Source organism: Vombatus ursinus, unplaced genomic scaffold (assembly GCF_900497805.2).
Source record: "Vombatus ursinus unplaced genomic scaffold, bare-nosed wombat genome assembly UNPS02000580.1, whole genome shotgun sequence".
NCBI classification, from domain to species: Eukaryota; Metazoa; Chordata; class Mammalia; order Diprotodontia; family Vombatidae; genus Vombatus; species Vombatus ursinus.
The window spans coordinates 5,067,985-5,084,981 of NW_020940358.1; the positions used below are offsets into that span (position 1 = coordinate 5,067,985).

Consider the following 16,997-nt stretch of genomic DNA (forward strand, 5'->3'; position numbering starts at 1 on the left):
AGAAGAAACTTAACAATACCTCTGAAATTTGAATTATTAGATCCAATAATACTAGCAGGCCACCTAGTTGAACTCCCTGGAAAATTACCAGGAACTATATCTCTCTCATCTATTCTGGCCCCATTTTGTAACTGGAACAGGCAGCAACATTAGTCTCAGAGTGGGTTCTGTTTCTTTGGGGGGGAGATGATGGTATTCCTTGAGGAATCCAAACAATAGTTCTTGGTACCCACCATTCACCCTCCTGTCCCTAAGCTGACTTGGAGCAGTGCTCCATTTTGACTGGCTGCAGGGTTGGTATAGGCACATAATTAGAATTTCTCTGCACCTAAACTCCAAAACAACTGTTGAGTAAGTGGCTTAAAATAATCAAATGTATTTCTTGGATTAGCAAGAATTTCTCAAATATCCTGCTGTCTCCCTGGGGCTTATTTCTGTGGCTTTTCACTGCTAGTTGAGCCTGAAAACAGGGTGTGTACAAATATTTGGGGGAATCCCCTGACTTTAGAGATAGGTGGTAAGATTCCTAGAAGCTCAGTTTCTACAAAATACGGGTGTGGATTTTGAATTATTAGACCAACGATACAAGCAGGCCACCTAGTTGAGTGCCCTGGAAAGGGATGAAAGAAAGGGGAGAAGGATCTATTAAAAGCAATTTCCACACCTCTTTTGACTTTTTTTTAATAGGGGTTAGAATTCCAGTGTCTAATATCCTCTGGAGTACAGCTCTTCTTTCACTGGGGAACAGTAACTCAACACACACCAAAAACCTAGGCCCTTTGGGCTTCAGTTTACTGCCTCCAGTTGTGTAGGTGCCTGTGTTTATCCCATGGACTAATTTTCTTTGTTCTGTTCTTTCCCCCTTCCCCACTTTCCCTGACTTTCTTCTTCTTATTCCATTCTCTCTCTTTCCCTTTCCCTCCCCATTTCTCTCTCTCTCTTTCTCTTTCTCTCCTCCTTTCTCTCTACCTCCCTCCCTTCATTCCTCCCTCCATCCCTTTCTTTCTTCTTCCCTCTCTGCCTCCTTCCTTCTTTCCTTTCTTCCTCCCTTTCTTCCTCTTTCTTTCTTTCTTTCTTTCTTTCTTTCTTTCTTTCTTTCTTTCTTCCTCTGTCTCTTTTGGTGTGAAAACCCTTGAAAAAGCTCGCAAACACAAACTTACGGGGCCTCCAGGTATGAAGTGCATGTGAATTTGAAAGCTGTGTGTGGTGTTATTTCTTGTTCTTCGTTTGGGACTGTAACAAGTTGAGGCTTTTGAAAGAAGAACAACCCCAAAACAAACCACTGCAGAAAGGACAGGGCCAACCCCCCCCCCCCCCAACGGCCTGCAGAGCTAATTCCATTCAGCTTCATAAACGCCTCCTTGTGGTTTGGCACAAGTGTTGAGAGAATTCACGGTGGAATGAAGGAAAATGGGGGTAACTGTGGTTTGCTCAGCCTCCATGGCAACAGCCACAGATTACACACACCTTAGATTGAATGTGCAAAGAACCTCCTCTTCCATACTCTTCACATTTCTTTCTGCTACTTCCTGAATCATTGCTTATTCTCTTTCGATTTATATCCTGTTTCTTAATCTTTCTCTGCTTCTCCTTGTCCTTTTCCTCCTTGACTTACCCTCTCCCATTGCTCTCTTTATTCTCCCTCCTTCTGATATCTATCCCAATCCTTTCTTCCTACTTCCATTTCTCAACCCCTCACTGTTTTGTTAGCTGCTGCCCCTACTCTTGGTTGTAGACTGCTCCATGGATCAGAGGTCAATTCCCCAGGATTCCTACTTGGAATTATGAAGAAAGTTGTAGGGGTCACCTTCCCTCCAAAGCTAAACTACTGTAGCAGAAACTGGAAACATAAAACTGAAATGTTTCCTCATCCCTGTCTCCCCTAGAAATGCATATCAGCACTGAACTTCTGGATAGCCTGCTGGTATGGGAGGTGGGAACTAGGTTTATACCTAGCCATATCCGTGGGCAGAGGGAATTCCAATCTCTGATGTACAAAGTTCTCTGCATGCCTAGGAGGATTGGTTGTGTACATATAGAGAGCTCCTGGAAAGCCAGGCCTCAGTGCCAGACCTGGCATGTTAGAAATACAGTGACTAAAATAGCAGATATCTTATTACATGGTAGGGTCACATTCTAAGGGGAACAGAGGCCAAAGGAGCCTGAAGGGTTACTTATTTCAGAAAATAGATGCTTGTTCTTGCCATGGCAACCTGGGGCTTGAGGCACCAGAGCCTTTGCATGGAGGTGGAAAAACTAGGGAAGAGAGATTCACATTTCTTCTCCCAGAGAGGAACTGGTGTAATTTTAGCCTCACAAGGTAGACAGTTCTCCTGACCAAGAGGATGGGTTTTAGGTTACCTCCTGGTCATTACCTCCTGGTCACATGCCTGACCTGATTCAGTGGCTTTAGTGACCAGCAAAGCCATATTCACCACCCATGCTGGATAATGATGTGGGATGGGAAAGTCTTTTGGAAAAACCTGAAGTTGTCTCATACTAGCCTAGTTTCCTTTATCAGAATTAAAAGTAAAGCCCAATGTGAACCAGACTTGTCATGATGGAGACACAGATGGAGTTTCCCAGCCCTGGATCTGGGTAATGTTACATCTACCTTCTGCTGACCAAAAGATAGTTCTCATGCCTGTGAGATTTCAGTCTTGGGTGATTAAGTCTCCTATAAAGCCCTGAAGCTGGTGTGGTGTCTGTGTGATATCCATGTGCTATCTCTAAAACACGAGAACAGCAGCCCTCTTAGATGCCCCAGATGGGCATTGTGGGAGACCTAACTGGCCTTGTCAAATGGAGTCAGCTGCCCCACTGCCCTCTGGACCCTTACCACTTGATGACCCATAGCTGTTCTCTTTCCTTTGGGTACAATACCCTCAACTCTCCATCCCTGCCCTCCCCACCCTCCCCAGCTCCCTAAATTTCTCATTGCTCTTTCATCCACCATAAGACATGATCCATTTAGGAAATACTCAAGACTCTCCTGGCAAGTGATGGGGTGTGTGTGTGTGTGTGTGTGTGTGTGTGTTCGCATGTGTGTTGCACATGCTATTGCCCCTCCTCCCTTGATCCTTCTTTTTTGTGATGGTGTTGTAACTGTGTCTCAGGCATGACTTTTCTCTGACCTTGGCTCTGAGGTGCTTATGTATTGTGTTTTCTAACCCAGTGTGTATGTGTGTGTGTATGTATGTGTGTGTTGTGAACATGTGAGTGTGTGGTGGGACAGGGGTGGGGGACTGACTTGTCTCTTGCTCCTTTTCCCATCTGTGGTGAATGTTTACAGTTGATGTTGGGGAACTGGGAAGGAGTGGGATTGGGGGAGACTGGGAGAACAGGCCATGGGTCTGGGCCTGTATAATGAAGATACAGGGAAGGATGAAACTGTGCACCTGAGCTCACCCCTCTTCTGCGGCAGCCACGCGGCTGTGCCCTCAGCATGAGCTGTACCTCTAACTGTTGTGGCCAGGCCTTCCTGCTTAGCTATCCTCCTCTACCTGGAGCTCACCTCCTGCTGCAAGGAAGGGTGCCTTTCAGGGAAGAGAGAGAGAAAGTCCAGTTAGCATGTGGGGGCCTAGGCATCGGGCATTAGAGACTTGGGAGTCTCCAGTTTGGGAAGAGGCCAAGCCTGAAATAGAATCAGGGTAAGTGGCTGCTGGCACAGGCCACTTAGCTCCTTAGTCTCTGTGTCTGGGATGGCATGTTCAGAGAATAACTCAGGCAATTTCAGTGTGAGCTTCTAAGAGACCTTCTTAGGGAGAGCCTTGACTTAGGGACAGCTGTTGTCACACAGGAGAGGAGAAGGAATTAGGATCCCAAAGGCTGCTATGGAGCCTGAGTTTTTGTCATTGCTCTCATGATGCTTGCAAAACTATGTCTGGGAGCCAACAACCTGTGTGCATTATCCTCTGGCAAATCCAGGATACGATCCTACCTTTTCAGTGAAAGGGCAAGAATCTGAAGGACAGAGTGGTACAGCAGAAAAAATGCAGGCTTTGGAGTCACAGGACCTAGGTTCAAATCCTAGCTCTCCCACTTGCTACCTATGGGCCAGTTACTTCAGCTCCCTGCAACTTGTTTCCTCATCAATAAAATGAGGGCAGTGAGATAGGATGATGCCCAAGGTCTCTTTAAGTCCTTAATATATGACCTTAAGCTTCTGGGGATTAGGATAGGTTAGGTTTTTCCTTTTGGGGTTAGGAAGTCAAACTTTTGGCAACCCTCTACTCTACAACTGTCAGATATTGAAGTTGTGCATTAGGTAGAGTGTTGGGCTTGGGGTTGGAAACCTGAGTTTAAATTCTGACTCAGACACTTATTGTGTGACCCTTTCTGAACATTAGTTTCTTGCTCTCTAAAATGGGGATAATAATAACACCTAACTCACAGGGTTGTTATAAGAATGAAATGAGGTGACATCTATAAAGCAAACATTAACAAAGTGCTATGTAAAATGCTAGTTATTATTATCAATGCAAAAATAAAACATAGAGCAGCTGTTCATGAGAAGTGGTCCCTGTAGAAGGGGCAGCTTTGCCAAACAAATTACCCAGTGATTCCAATTCAAATTGCCCTCTTGGAAGCTAGAACTGTTGTCACTTCTGTCCTAAAATTGAAACTACCAGTGAAATAGGAAGAAGGACAGAGACAATAGGATATTTAATTATCATCTGCTGCTGCTGGTCCCTGGTGTTTTCTATTTTCTGTATTTTCAATGGGGCTGGCAGGCTTCCAAAGAGAGACTTTTTTTTGCATTTTTTTTTTTTTAATGAGACACTTCAGGTCCTCCTTTCTCTGCCTTCGGGATCTTCCGTCTCAGCAGCCAGCTTTTCCAAGACAATTCAGCCCTTCATGGTGTCCTAGACCAACAGAAGCACCCAAGTGTAGACGAGCCCCATGTGACCACCACTTAAGAAAAAGAACTCATCCATGACTATTGTGTTTCCTTAGACTTCTTAATTATCTTGATTTGCAATGTTGATAGCATCTGTTGCTCCACCCTCTGCATTTCTGCAGCTACTACTACCCTAATTCTACCTCTTTCCCCTTCATGCCTGGACTATTCCAATAGCCTCCTAAATATTTGTTTCCCTACTTTCAATCTTTCCCTCTCCTATCTATTCTAGACATACATAGTCTGATTACTTTTTTCTAAACACTGATTTTTTTCATGTCACTTCCCTGCTCAAAAACCTTCAATGACTCCCTATGATAAGTCAGAGCAGTGGAATGGAAACAACCCTGAAGTAGAAGTCAGGAGATGTAGTTTCCAGTCTTATCTCTACTGCTAAGTAGCTGTGTGGTGGTGGGTTAACTCACAATTTCTTTGGGTCTCAATTTGTTCATCTGTAAAATGATGGTGTTGGACTATGTCTAAAGTTTCTTCCAAAGTTTCTAACTTTTAATCCTCTGAAAACAGATTGGTGGGGAGCACAGAAGGGTATTGCTCCCCAGTAGGTTAGATCTGGGGCCATAAAAAGGAGGTTTCTCTCTCTCTTCTGCTAATGTCAAGACCATTTTAGGGTGGCTCTTGAGCATTTAAGTCAAACTGCCCATTTTTAAAGCTGATACTAATGGGAGAAGTAGATGAAAGGCCCTTTTGAGAGATACTGGACTGGTCTGATAGGAAATCTAACTCTTCTCTTCTTTTTTGTACTCCAGACTGATTCCACCTCTCAACCAACTGGAACTTCTCCGAAACCTCAAGAGCAAATCTGGACTCACTTTCAGGTCAGCAAAGTGGCTAAAGCTCTGGGGAAATGATGAGATCTCTGTTTCTTTGTGCCTGTATCTGTCTCTTTCCCACTGCCCCGCCTGTGTGTGCACTCTGCAGGTCTTCATGTATCTGGATTTCCCTACATCTATTCCTTTATTTGTGATTTTTTCTTTCAATCTCAACATGATACAACCCCCTCTTCATTTATCCTTCGCTGAGTATCTTAAAAGTAGGACACTTCATTAGCTGTGCAAAAGTTGGCAGAGGGTGGGTTAGATAGTTTGAGTCTCCTCATCCTAGGATTCTATGATTTGCTTGCTCATAGCATCTGTTTGGAAAGTTCTTCCTTTTGAGAAATTGGCTTTGAGGAAGTCAGAGGACCAGGAAGAATGTTAGAATGACAGATTTTTTTAACCACCTGTTTTGTGGGCTTTTGACTTCCAGCACACTTCTTTACCAAGCTACCAATGATATTACTGTAGGCAATTTCATCAAGATGTTTAGGTTAGGCTGCTTACTCCTGCTCATTGCTACATCTAACTTGAGGTGTTGCTGTAATTGAGGAGTCAGTTCAGTTTAGCTGTGGGGACAAGAAGGCAGTAGCTAATGCCATAAAGCATTAATCTCTCTCCCACTGTGAGACTACCTATAGGCAGAAGTGTGGCTTTGATGATTCATTTTTGTATGGTTTTCCCTGTGTTTGTATTCCCTTGTGTTGTGCATTCTTGGGGGGAAATTTGTGTATTGAGCTATGAGGCAAGCTGCTTGAGCTCTTAGGCAGAAAGTGCCCCCACATCTGAGCAATGATGATTCTGTGTGACAAGGTCAATGGCAGTTGTGTCTTTGATACCACCTTCTGTCCCTGACAGCCCTTCCCCTTTCTCTCAGGTGTGCCTGGGTCTGAGTTCCAGGGAGCCTGTGTAGGACCCCAGCATAAGATGATCAACTCATCTAGACTTTGTCTGGGGGTCTGTGGTTTGGGGTGGGGGGTTTTACTGTGAAGGAAAATGAAGGTGACCTGGATTAGTCCAAGAAGCAGGAGTACTAACCTCCCATCTCCAGGTTTGTATCTTAGCACATCCTAGGCTTGGCTGAGGCATGAGCTAGTTTGGGGTGCTGGGCAGGATGAGTGGAGAAATATGGTAATGAATGGGTGATTTCTGAGTTCAATAGCCCTGTAACAGCTCTTCCTAACATCTCCCTCATGAGCACATTTGAATCTACTAGGATTGGCAAAGAAACCAAGATCACTCTCTTCCTTTTAAGCTTTATCTTACCCTATGGGAAAATGTGGGAATTGGAGTAAGCAGGGCTCCCATCTTCTGGATCTGGATAACAAATAGGGTTGGCTTTTTAGATAAAGCATCTTTTTAATCTCTTCTTGGGAAGGCAAAGAAAAAGCACTAATCTCAGTTGACTCCCTCAGAGTGAAATACCAGGTGGGCAGGCCCACATAGTCAGTCTAGAGTTGCCTTCTTCAGGAGGGTTCATCGGTTGTTGGGTGGATGCTGCTATTTGTTATACATGGGGAAAGAGTTTTGTACCCTTTATGCTGAACACATCTACTAACTCACTGTTGCTTCTGTTTAAAGGAAAGAACCTCAGCCTGAGCCATCACCAAGGTCTGTATATCTCCTGCCTTCCCATGCTCTATTTGGTATACTGCTCTGTTTGTGTGTGTATTTATATATCTACCTCTAGCCCTCTTTTCCGTCTGTGGTGTCTTCAGCCAAAGGGAGCTGAATACCATGGGCAGAACAAGCTCTGTGTGTGCGCTTCTCACTGTGTGGTCTGTGGGTGTCTGTATGACTGTGCCTGTGTGTCCGTCTGTCTGTATCACATGCACAATGGTGATGTTGGTCCTTAAATCACTTTTCCTTTGTTTTGACTGTTTCTCCTCAATGTATTCTGGAATTATTTTGTGGCTCTGTGGATGGGGGCCTCTGGGGACAGCTGATGGCAGATTGCACATTGTTTTTCAGGGTCACCTTTCCCACCCCCTTGTGGTGAAAAGGCTTCTGGTCTAGCCTGCTACTATACATGACCCTGAGGCAGAGTTTTCCTTTAAGACCTCACCCCATTCCTATATATAACATAACATTATATATATATATATATATATAGTTTTTTTTTTTTAGACCAGAGTGAGATTTCACAGCTAGTCTAGGTCTTGGCCAACTGGAGTCAAGCTAGGGCCTCTTTGATGTTCTAGGCAGTGTCCCTGTCCCTTCTCCTGGCCAGTGGATAGGTGCATGTGGGACCAGGGTAATCTGTAGTTTCTGCTCCAGGGGCTGTGAGATCTGTTCCCTGGGGAGAAATCTTTGCTCAGAATATTTGGCAAAGGATCTTACAAAAACTCAAGAGTGTCTTCACAGTGGACTGAAAAAAACTGCCTGCCACTGTTTAAAGCATGATGCCAGAATGAATTTTTCTCCTTTTGACTTTTGCCTGTTCAAATCAGGGAGTGACTGATTAGAGGCCCCAGGGACTTTCTTCCCGTGTGATATATCAACCTTGCCTCCACATTCCCCACCAAAATCCAACCACAGGCTCAGAAAGTCTATAGAAATTCTGAGCTAAATGTTCTTTCAGCTAGGAAGTCTGCTGTTTCTTCTTAAGGACATAGACCCATTTTTTGAGGAACTCTTTAGGTACTGAATCTTTAGGTGCTCTCCTGGCCCCTAGTTTGAAAGAGCTGGTGAAAGGCAGTATATATGACAAGAGGAAAGGAAAATACTATTTTACTCTCTAGGGTTCGAGTTTCCTCACCTACACAATGAAGGGGTCAGACTGGACAATATCTGACTCCTTCCAGCAAAGACATTGTGAAGTTCTGTGGAATTTGGGCTGCTAGAGGCTACGTGATCATGGGGGGGTGTGAGGCTTGGTGCCCAAGTAGGAAAGCCTTGGCAGGAGACCAGTGGCTGAGAGAAGAAAGCAATAACAACATTTCTTTTGTTCCCCTCAGCATGAAAAATGAGGACAATTTTCCAAATACTGTAGGACTGTGCCCTCTCTTAGTTGAGTCTTTTCCCCCTTATATGAGCTTATGTGTGCAGTCATAGCCTCCAAAGTGCTCAATCCACAAGCTGCTAAATAATAACAGTCACCTAGATCATGTTTTCATAGTTGAGTTGTGGATCAATAGCAGAGCCAGCTTATCAGACACTCCTGCCTCAGTCAGCTTCTGTAAGAATGTGAGGCTTGGCTGTATAAGTGTGAGGTCTGATGTTGGCTTTAGGGGCTTAAAAGGAAAGAATTAGGCCCAATTCTCCATGCTAACCTGCCCCCCAGCCATTCTTCCTACGCAACTGATGTTACATTGGGGAAAATTGTTCCTGGCTTTCCCATAAGGAAACAACAGCTATGCCCTGAATTGGGAAGACTAGCAAACCTTGTGTTTCAGCCCCAGCTGGAAGAGTCACCACTGGTATCCAGACCCATCATGGCCACTGCTGAAATTCTCCTTCTGGTCATTGTGCTATGCCTTCCCTCCTCTGCAGACCCATGATTGGCTGAGAAAAGAGGAATGACATTGCTGAACTCTCAGTGATCAAATTTAGCTGAGAATCAACACAAACCCTGCCCTTGGGTGATATCCCTATGTGCTTTCCAGGTTCCTTTTGTGTGGAGTCAGATCTTTCCTTTCATCTAGTTCAGCTCTGTTGCCTTAGTACACACTCCCCTCTCCTCTAGTCTCTCCCACCTGACCACATGGTCTTGTGTTGTGAGAATGATCATGAGGTGTCCAAATGGCCTCCTCTGGGCTATTCAGGATTGTGTTGCTTGTTCCGGTGACTCGCTATTTTCTACTCCAAGTAGTTTTAGACAGCCTCTTTGTTTCCCTCTCCCCCACCCCAGTTTGGAATATATCACCTCCCTTCACCCCAAATGCTTCTAATTATTGTCATTGCCCTTTTCTGGGTCTCTCTGACTTCTGCTCTGTCCTCTTTGAGATGAGGTGGCTCTCACTGAAGGCAGGATTAAAGGTGAGGACATACCACTGGCTCCTGTGATGACATTATGTAATGTGCTCTGTATGATTCTTTTCTTTCCCCTCCCCCTCTTCCTTTTTTCCTTATTCCTAGCACAGCCCAGCCTCTTTCCCATGTGTTTTTCCATGAGATGCATCCTCCCTGGCCTCCAGTACTTTGTAAACTCACAACATTGATGCTGGTATGTTTCAGGAATTTACCCAAACCGTTCCCTGTAGATTTCCAAACCCGGTCCACTTAGGAGTCCCAAGGTTTTTTGAGAAAGGACATATAGTTGAGATTGGCCCAAGTCCAGGATAATGGTAGTGGAGAGGTTAGTTTCCCCAGATGAAAGCAAAGAGGTAAGTGGCAATCTGGTTTTTAGGGTGCTGGTGCCCTGAAACCAATGGTGATTTGGTTTTGCCATGTTTGACTGGCACCCCATCCCATATTTAGTGGAAGTCTTATCTTCTGCTTTTCTGAACAATGGCAAGAAATAACATTCCCCTGCAGTTTCTGTTAATTAGCTGCCTGATGGAAATGAGTTCCTGGTTTCCCTAAATAACAAAAATCAGCCCTAATGACTGAGATTCTGATGTCACTAATGCTGGTTGTTCACAAAAAGTCAGGTTTGTTGCGAATTGATCGTGAATATCTGGTACTCTTCATAGTGTAATGCTATGGAAACTGTCCCTCATGGTTGCCTTTTTGCTTCCTGGAAATAGGTGACATCCTGCATATCCTTCTTCCAGAAGCCTGCTCAACTCCCAGAACAGCCCTCAGTTCCTAGCAGGTGCTCAAATAGATGCCATTGTTTTCCAGACAGGGAAGTAAACTCTGAATGTCTGTGATTCGTTAGGTTGGTTCTGATCATCAATTCTCCTTGCTTCCTCTCACAGTCTATCAAGAGCTTGATTTTCCTAGCTCCATGGGGAGCTTGTATTTTTTAGAGCTACTGGTTAGCTATCTGTTTGCTCCCTTCAGGCAGATAGACTTATGGAGAAAATTCCTGGTAGCTTTCTCTGCCCACTCTAGCCCCTGCCCCATAGCCTGACCTGGGTGAGCCCTGGAATTCTAACCATCTTTGCAGAAGCCATGCTTATATTTCCAAATCCAACTATTCCAGATTGTGGTATAAAATGTTGACTGGCCCTTGAAAAGGTAGGAGATGTTACATACAAGAAAATCCAACTTGCAGCAATAAAATTCTGTTTCCTGGATACAGATAAGTGGTCTTTTGAACTGTATGATGCTGAGAATATTCACTTGTGATTTTGGCCACTTGAGGTCATGATGACCCCAGGGCTGTGCTGTGAAATTTATGGCAAATCTATCTTTCTTGTGATCTGGGTTAGGTTGGTAAAAATTCAAAAATTAGAAAAGGCTAGTTTTGTGTCATCTATATCCATATTTATAAAACTAGATAGATAAATAGTCCTTCTAGTGTCCTGGTCCCAAATCTGTTTTAGAGATCCAGTTCCCCTCATGTCACCGTTGCTATGGCGTGAGGTCTTGGAGGGCCTGCCTGGCTTCTGATGCCCTTCATTAAGAATTGGTGGAATGCTCTAACTCTGTCCTTCATTTTATTTCATCCCATCTCATTTCCTGCTGACTCATGTATTTGTGCTTGGGACTGGGGAGGTAAGGAATCTCTATCCACACCCATGTACCTGGGGACTTCACCTCTTTTCTCTTTTCTATGTGCATTTCCCACCCTTCCACGGGCCTCTGGCAGCACTGTCCTGAGGAAGTGGAGTCTAGGTGTTTGAGTCATGTTTCTGTACTGTCTGGTCTTGCCAGGGAATCTGTGTAGACATTACTGTGCCACCCTCATGCAGGCCTCAAGAACCCACGGGGAGGGGGGCAGGCTATAAGCTGCTCTGGGGCTGTGCAGAGAGCTCCCTTTGGCTGATCTGAACAGGTGACAGATCAGAATGGGGAGGTGGGACATGAAGGAGGACTGCCTGCCAGCCCAAGCATGATCCTTTTGCACTGTTCTCCATGAGGCAGAGACTTGGCCCTCAGAGTCGTGAATGATATACAAGGATTCACCATGCTGACCTTCTCTCCAACTCGCTTTTGTTATTCTCTGAAAACATCAAGTCTTCAGAGCCATTGAAGATAGTTTTTGGGTAAAACATTTGACTGTAAAACAACAGCATGGGATAAAACAAATAATAAGAAGCGAGATCTGACTAATATTAGTCAAAGTCTACATGCTGGTTGCTATACTGACTTAGTACTCATTCAAAAGAACCTTTGCCCACTTGGAGCTTACAGTAACTTACATAGATGCTGTAGACCTGGGCTGACATAGGAGATACCCTCCCTGAATGGGATTACTTTCCTATTCTTCAGCAAAGTAAGCCACCCAGGGCAGCCATGTGACCATGTGATAGATGGAAGGAGCAGATTTTGGGGATCTTAATATTTCTCTGTTAAAGAGATCATGTTAATTATTGAGCTTATAGTTTAATTGGATTCTAGGCTGTTAAACATACCCAAATTAAAGTTCAAATGTTGCAGGAAGGGAAATTTTTTTTGTTGCTGTTAGTAATTTGTTAAAAAACAATTAGACAGAAGAAGTATGGGTTTGGGGTTAAATCTTAACTTTGATGATCTCAGCTTCTGGTGCTGAGATAGGGGCATCTGAAAATGCTGCTAGTAACTCCTCCATCAGAGAGGAACATGTGGCAAAGACAGACCTCCTTTGTCAACAAGGAAGCGTGGTATACTGTTCAGAGGTTTCTTGAATTTTAAAGAGTGTACATGAGATCCCAGTGTACTAGTCAACCTGTGCCTGTACCAGGGCCTGTTCAGGGGAAGTGGATAAACATTTTGGGCCTTTGGAGGGAGGGAGAGAGGTGGATTGTATTGAAATGTGGGCTAAATTCCATGAAGCAACGAGTTATGTCTGCAAAGTCCTCTATGACCCAGGTGACATGTACGTGGCCTTCCAAGTTCAAACTGGAATCAGGTTTGGTTTCTCTGCATTAAAGCTATTATTAGTTTGTGAGAAATCACCCAATGACACCTCTGCCATTGCCTCCTGAATAATATCGAGTTTCACTTGACTTTCAGTTTCATCTAATTGTCTTAGCTGTTCCACAACAGGGGAGGCCTGGCTTGGGGAATGTCAGATGGCGTGAGAGGCCAAGGTGAAATTAACGTCTGACTCCTTTGGCCGGATCTGTGAAGCTTTGTTGGTGTGTTAATTGGTCAATAAAGCTGAATTGCACTTTCCCTCCTTCTTCCCCAAAACGTTTGAGCTTCTAAACAAAGGAACCTCTGAGTTCTCCCTTCCTTAGCTCTGTGGCTTTGCAGGATTTGTGGCATTCTCAAACAGTTTTTGACAAAGCCCAATCCCAAGTATTATTTTTTGTCAGCATGAAAATAGCAAAAAATAATACATAAGTTAAAAGAAATGTTTACTTGAACTCTGACTTTAGAGAGAAAAAAATGTATTTATAAGCTTTTGGGAAAAAAGAGACTCTTTTTTTCCAAGTAGGCAGAAGAATTGATCTGAAGTCCCCCTTACTACATTTACTGAAGTCAGTTGCTGCCAAAAATCAGTAAATGGTAAGATGGAGGGACTTTCTCAGTGATGTTGGACTGGAGGCTGAGCAGTGCCCTCTATTCAGTCTTTGAATTGATTGGTTTGTTTTTTTTCTTCCTTTCTTCTTTCCTTTCTTCTTTTTTTTTCTTTTAAACAAATTGAACCCTGCATCCAGGGAGCTGCTCAGTACAGACTCCTGCTATGAGCCTGGCCCTTAAAAGGATGGCGTTTAATTCTCTTTTGATGCATCTACAAACCAGAATGAAAGTGTCCTGTTTGGCGTTGGCTTCCCGAACTAATTTGTGCTCTCCCCTCATTTCCAGTAAGAGCAAACCGTGCAAAGAGTCTCTGTGTGGATGCTGCTCTGGAAACTCTAGGTACCACGGGAAATGCGTCGCACGGACTAACCCACTGCTGCACGGCCCATTCTTTCTGCCCTGCTCCCCTCTGTTCTAAATACTGCCCTGCTTAATAGAGGTACTAGATGTAGGGGGAGGGAAGACTTTGGAGAGCATTCTCAAGCCATCCATCAGCTTCTATTGGGATAAAGGTCCGTAGCCACCCTCCTGGGCATCCTGCTCTCTTGCCTGAATCAATTCTTAAGCAATGTCCTAAACAAAGCTTCAGCATTGCAGGATGGAAATTTTCTATTCATTTTGGTGGTGGCAAAGATGAGGAAAGATGAGATGCTTTTCCTACTTTCCAGAGCTGGGAAAAAAACAAACAAACAAATGTAAAATTAGAAGGAAAAGTTGTGTGCTGGTTTCTCTGAAAGCTCAAAAGTAAACCTTCCCAGGTGAGTTGATCCTACACTGTCTGTTTTCGGTGAGGTCCGACAATCTAGAACCTCTACTATGCAGTTAGACTAATGTGTAAGCAGCCTACATCGACCAAAAGGATGCCTCTTCTCTGTGTGTGTTGGTGGGCAGCTTCTGAGAAGCTCAGGGAGGTCCCAATCCACACAGAGAAGGAGTGTTAGATACTCATCCCTCCACCCTCCCTCTCCTGGCCCCCAGGCCAGATTCAGTATTCCCTATGCAGACTGGGCAAGATGGTGGGGGAATAAAACCAAACAACTCCCCAAATTCCTTATGAACTTGTGCTTCTTGACAACCTGTCTAAGGAGCATAAGACTTTTCCATGTCTTCTATCATGTCTTTTTCTATTGTCTTGGTGTGTGACTATGTCTATCATTCTCCTGCTTGCCCTGAAATTTCATCCCCACCCTTCAGGCCCTTTCCTTTTCCAACCTCTTCTTCCCCCAAAAGTGGAGCACGGAAAAATGTAGGCAGCCAACTCTGTCCCTGGGGGTTGGATGACTGGTCCTCTCATCGCCTGCATGCTGTCAGTGCTGATGCCCAAAAGGACCTGTGCTGAGTGTGTGTGTATGGGGAAGTGCAGTGAGACCAGGGACTCAGGGGGGCAGCATGCTTGTGAAATGGCATCCTGCATGTGGTATTGAATCCATCTGACATCCTCAGTTCCACCAGCCTTTGTCCAGGGACCATGAACTCCTAGTGAGATTGGGAGCATACTTCCCTTATCCCATTCCTTTCTTTCTACTGCCTGCCCTTATGAGGAGGCAAGAATGATGGGATTGTAGATGCCTCCAAGGTGTTACCAAGTATCATGTCTGCTAGGGAGGCAGAGACAGCACTTGGAGCTTATAGGAGGCTTTGCAAAGAGACAAAGCCTTCTCTTGTTGGGATAAAGGCCATTGTGGCATAGGGATATATGACTCTTGGGGAACTGAAGTGTAAAAAGTGAGGTCAGTAATTCAGGAACAGTACAAATTGCACCATTGATGTCCCTTCTCCCCTGGAGCTAATTGCAAGATTCTTTTTCTTTGAAATTCCACATTATAATAATAGCCAGTATTTATATAGCACTTTAAGATTTGCAAAATGCTTTACATGTGTTATCTCATTTGAACCCCACAACAACCCTGTGGGGTAGGTGCTATTGTTATTTCCATTTTACAGATGAGATAACTGAGGCTAAGAGGTAAAATGATTTGTCCAGGGTTCTAAGCTACTAAATGTCTGAGGCAGGTTTCAAACTCAGGCCTTCCTTACTGCAAATCCACCATTCTGTTCATTACTCCCACTTACTTTTGGTTCCCTGAGCCTTCCTTGAGTCTGTGTCTGACTTTTTCTCCATTTTCTCTTCTTTGGGTGCAATTGCTCCGGACCCATCTCCCTTTTCTTGGCTATGGGAATGTATCTTGTATTCCTGTTGGTGCTTTCCTGGCCTGACGGTCCAGTGTTTCCAAACTCCCAAGCAAAATCAGACACAATAAATGCTTCCATTTAATTTGGATGACATTAATTCTTTTCTTTTAACTAGATTCTGCAGGATTCAGTTCTTGCACAATCCCCAATATCTCACATTTTGGAGTTGGCCTTTGTTTTTGCCATTTCTAACTAGTGGAGATACATATTTAGCAGTCCTTGAGGGCTGGGTGCTCTCTTTTCAAGAAACAAGTATTTGGGAAGCTCCCAAGTTGTGATTAGCAGGACACAGGCACCTGGGTGGTATAGAATTTAAAGGTCAGGCTAAATCCCTGCCCTCAAGTAGCTTAGAGTCAAAGATAATCCAGGTGTACTTGACAGAAATAAATAAGCACAGCTGGCTATTGAAGGAGTAATGGTAATGGGTCAGTGGTCATTGGGATTGTGTTAGTGGTAGGATATTTGCTACCTAAATGGAGGAAGGGAGTCATGGCTGGGATCTTATGGAAGTGATAACTGGAGCACTGGGGATAGTGTAATCTATTTATTTTTGGGTTTCCTTAGGGAAACTCTCATGGGAAGAGATGACCCCAGATTAACCATGACTTCAGTCTGACTCCTGTAGCCTCTGTTGAACTGTAGTAAGTTGTCCTGAAGGACTCTCTGATTCCCTCTCAAATGCCCAATCTAGGACTTCAGCCACAGCTTTGGAGAGATGAGAGAAGAGTAGCAACCTGAAGGAAAATAAAAGTATGGATTATATAGAGCCCTTATTATTTGAAATCTGTGCCTCTGAAATATTGGAGCTTAGGAATCTTTTAGGCACTGATTTCTAGTAAACACTAACTGCTTCCCACAATGTCAGTGATTTTGGTACAAGTGAAAAGTTGAATTTTTCCCCATCATCCAAACTCTCTATCTTCTCTCCCATGCTTCCTAGAATCATAGACTCCTATAGTTGTAAGGGAGCTCAGATGTCATCTGGTCCAACCTGTACTGAATGGGAATCTCCCCTGCAACATCCCTGATCTGTGGTAATTTCTTTGCTTTGAGATCTAAATTGGCAAGAAATTCCCTCCCTACCGAACAGCCTATTCCAATTATGAACAATTCTCATCCCTAGAAAGTTTTACCATGGATTAAGCTGAAAATTGTCTCCATATCACTTCCACCTGTTTGTCCTAGTTCAGCTTTCTAGAGCAGAATATTTTTATTCTCTCTTGCATAGTTCTTCAAATATTTCAAGATCGTGTTATACCAAGTCTTTCCTAGGCTAACTATTTCCATTTAACCTCAGTTGATAACCAGATAGCATGTTCTGAGTCCCTTCATCATCCTAATCACCTTCCTCTCCCTTGTACTTTTCAATCCAGCAACCCTGGTCTCCTTACTGCTCCTAATACAGCCCACTCTATCTCCCAACTCTGAGAATTTTAATTGGCTGTGACCAATGTCTAGAATTCCTTCCCCCCCATCTCTACCTTTAGGATTTCCTGGCTTCTTTCAAGTCTTAG

The 16,997-nt window shown here is 44.1% G+C and overlaps 1 protein-coding gene across 7 annotated transcripts in view; it reads left to right on the forward strand.

The window, feature by feature from the left end:
- KCNQ2 (potassium voltage-gated channel subfamily Q member 2) overlaps window positions 1–16,997 on the forward strand; it is a 154,551-nt gene that overhangs the window by 114,745 nt on the left and 22,809 nt on the right. For 3 of the 7 annotated variants that reach the window (XM_027848587.1, XM_027848600.1, XM_027848609.1), the window contains exons 9-11: window positions 1,142–1,171; window positions 5,668–5,736; window positions 7,315–7,344. In XM_027848587.1, the coding sequence (XP_027704388.1) occupies window positions 1,142–1,171; window positions 5,668–5,736; window positions 7,315–7,344 (129 nt within the window). Of the gene's footprint in view, window positions 1–1,141; window positions 1,172–5,667; window positions 5,737–7,314; window positions 7,345–13,575; window positions 13,630–16,997 lie in introns of all 7 variants that reach the window. The other 4 variants (XM_027848577.1, XM_027848596.1, XM_027848584.1 and 1 more) reach the window with 2 other exon arrangements.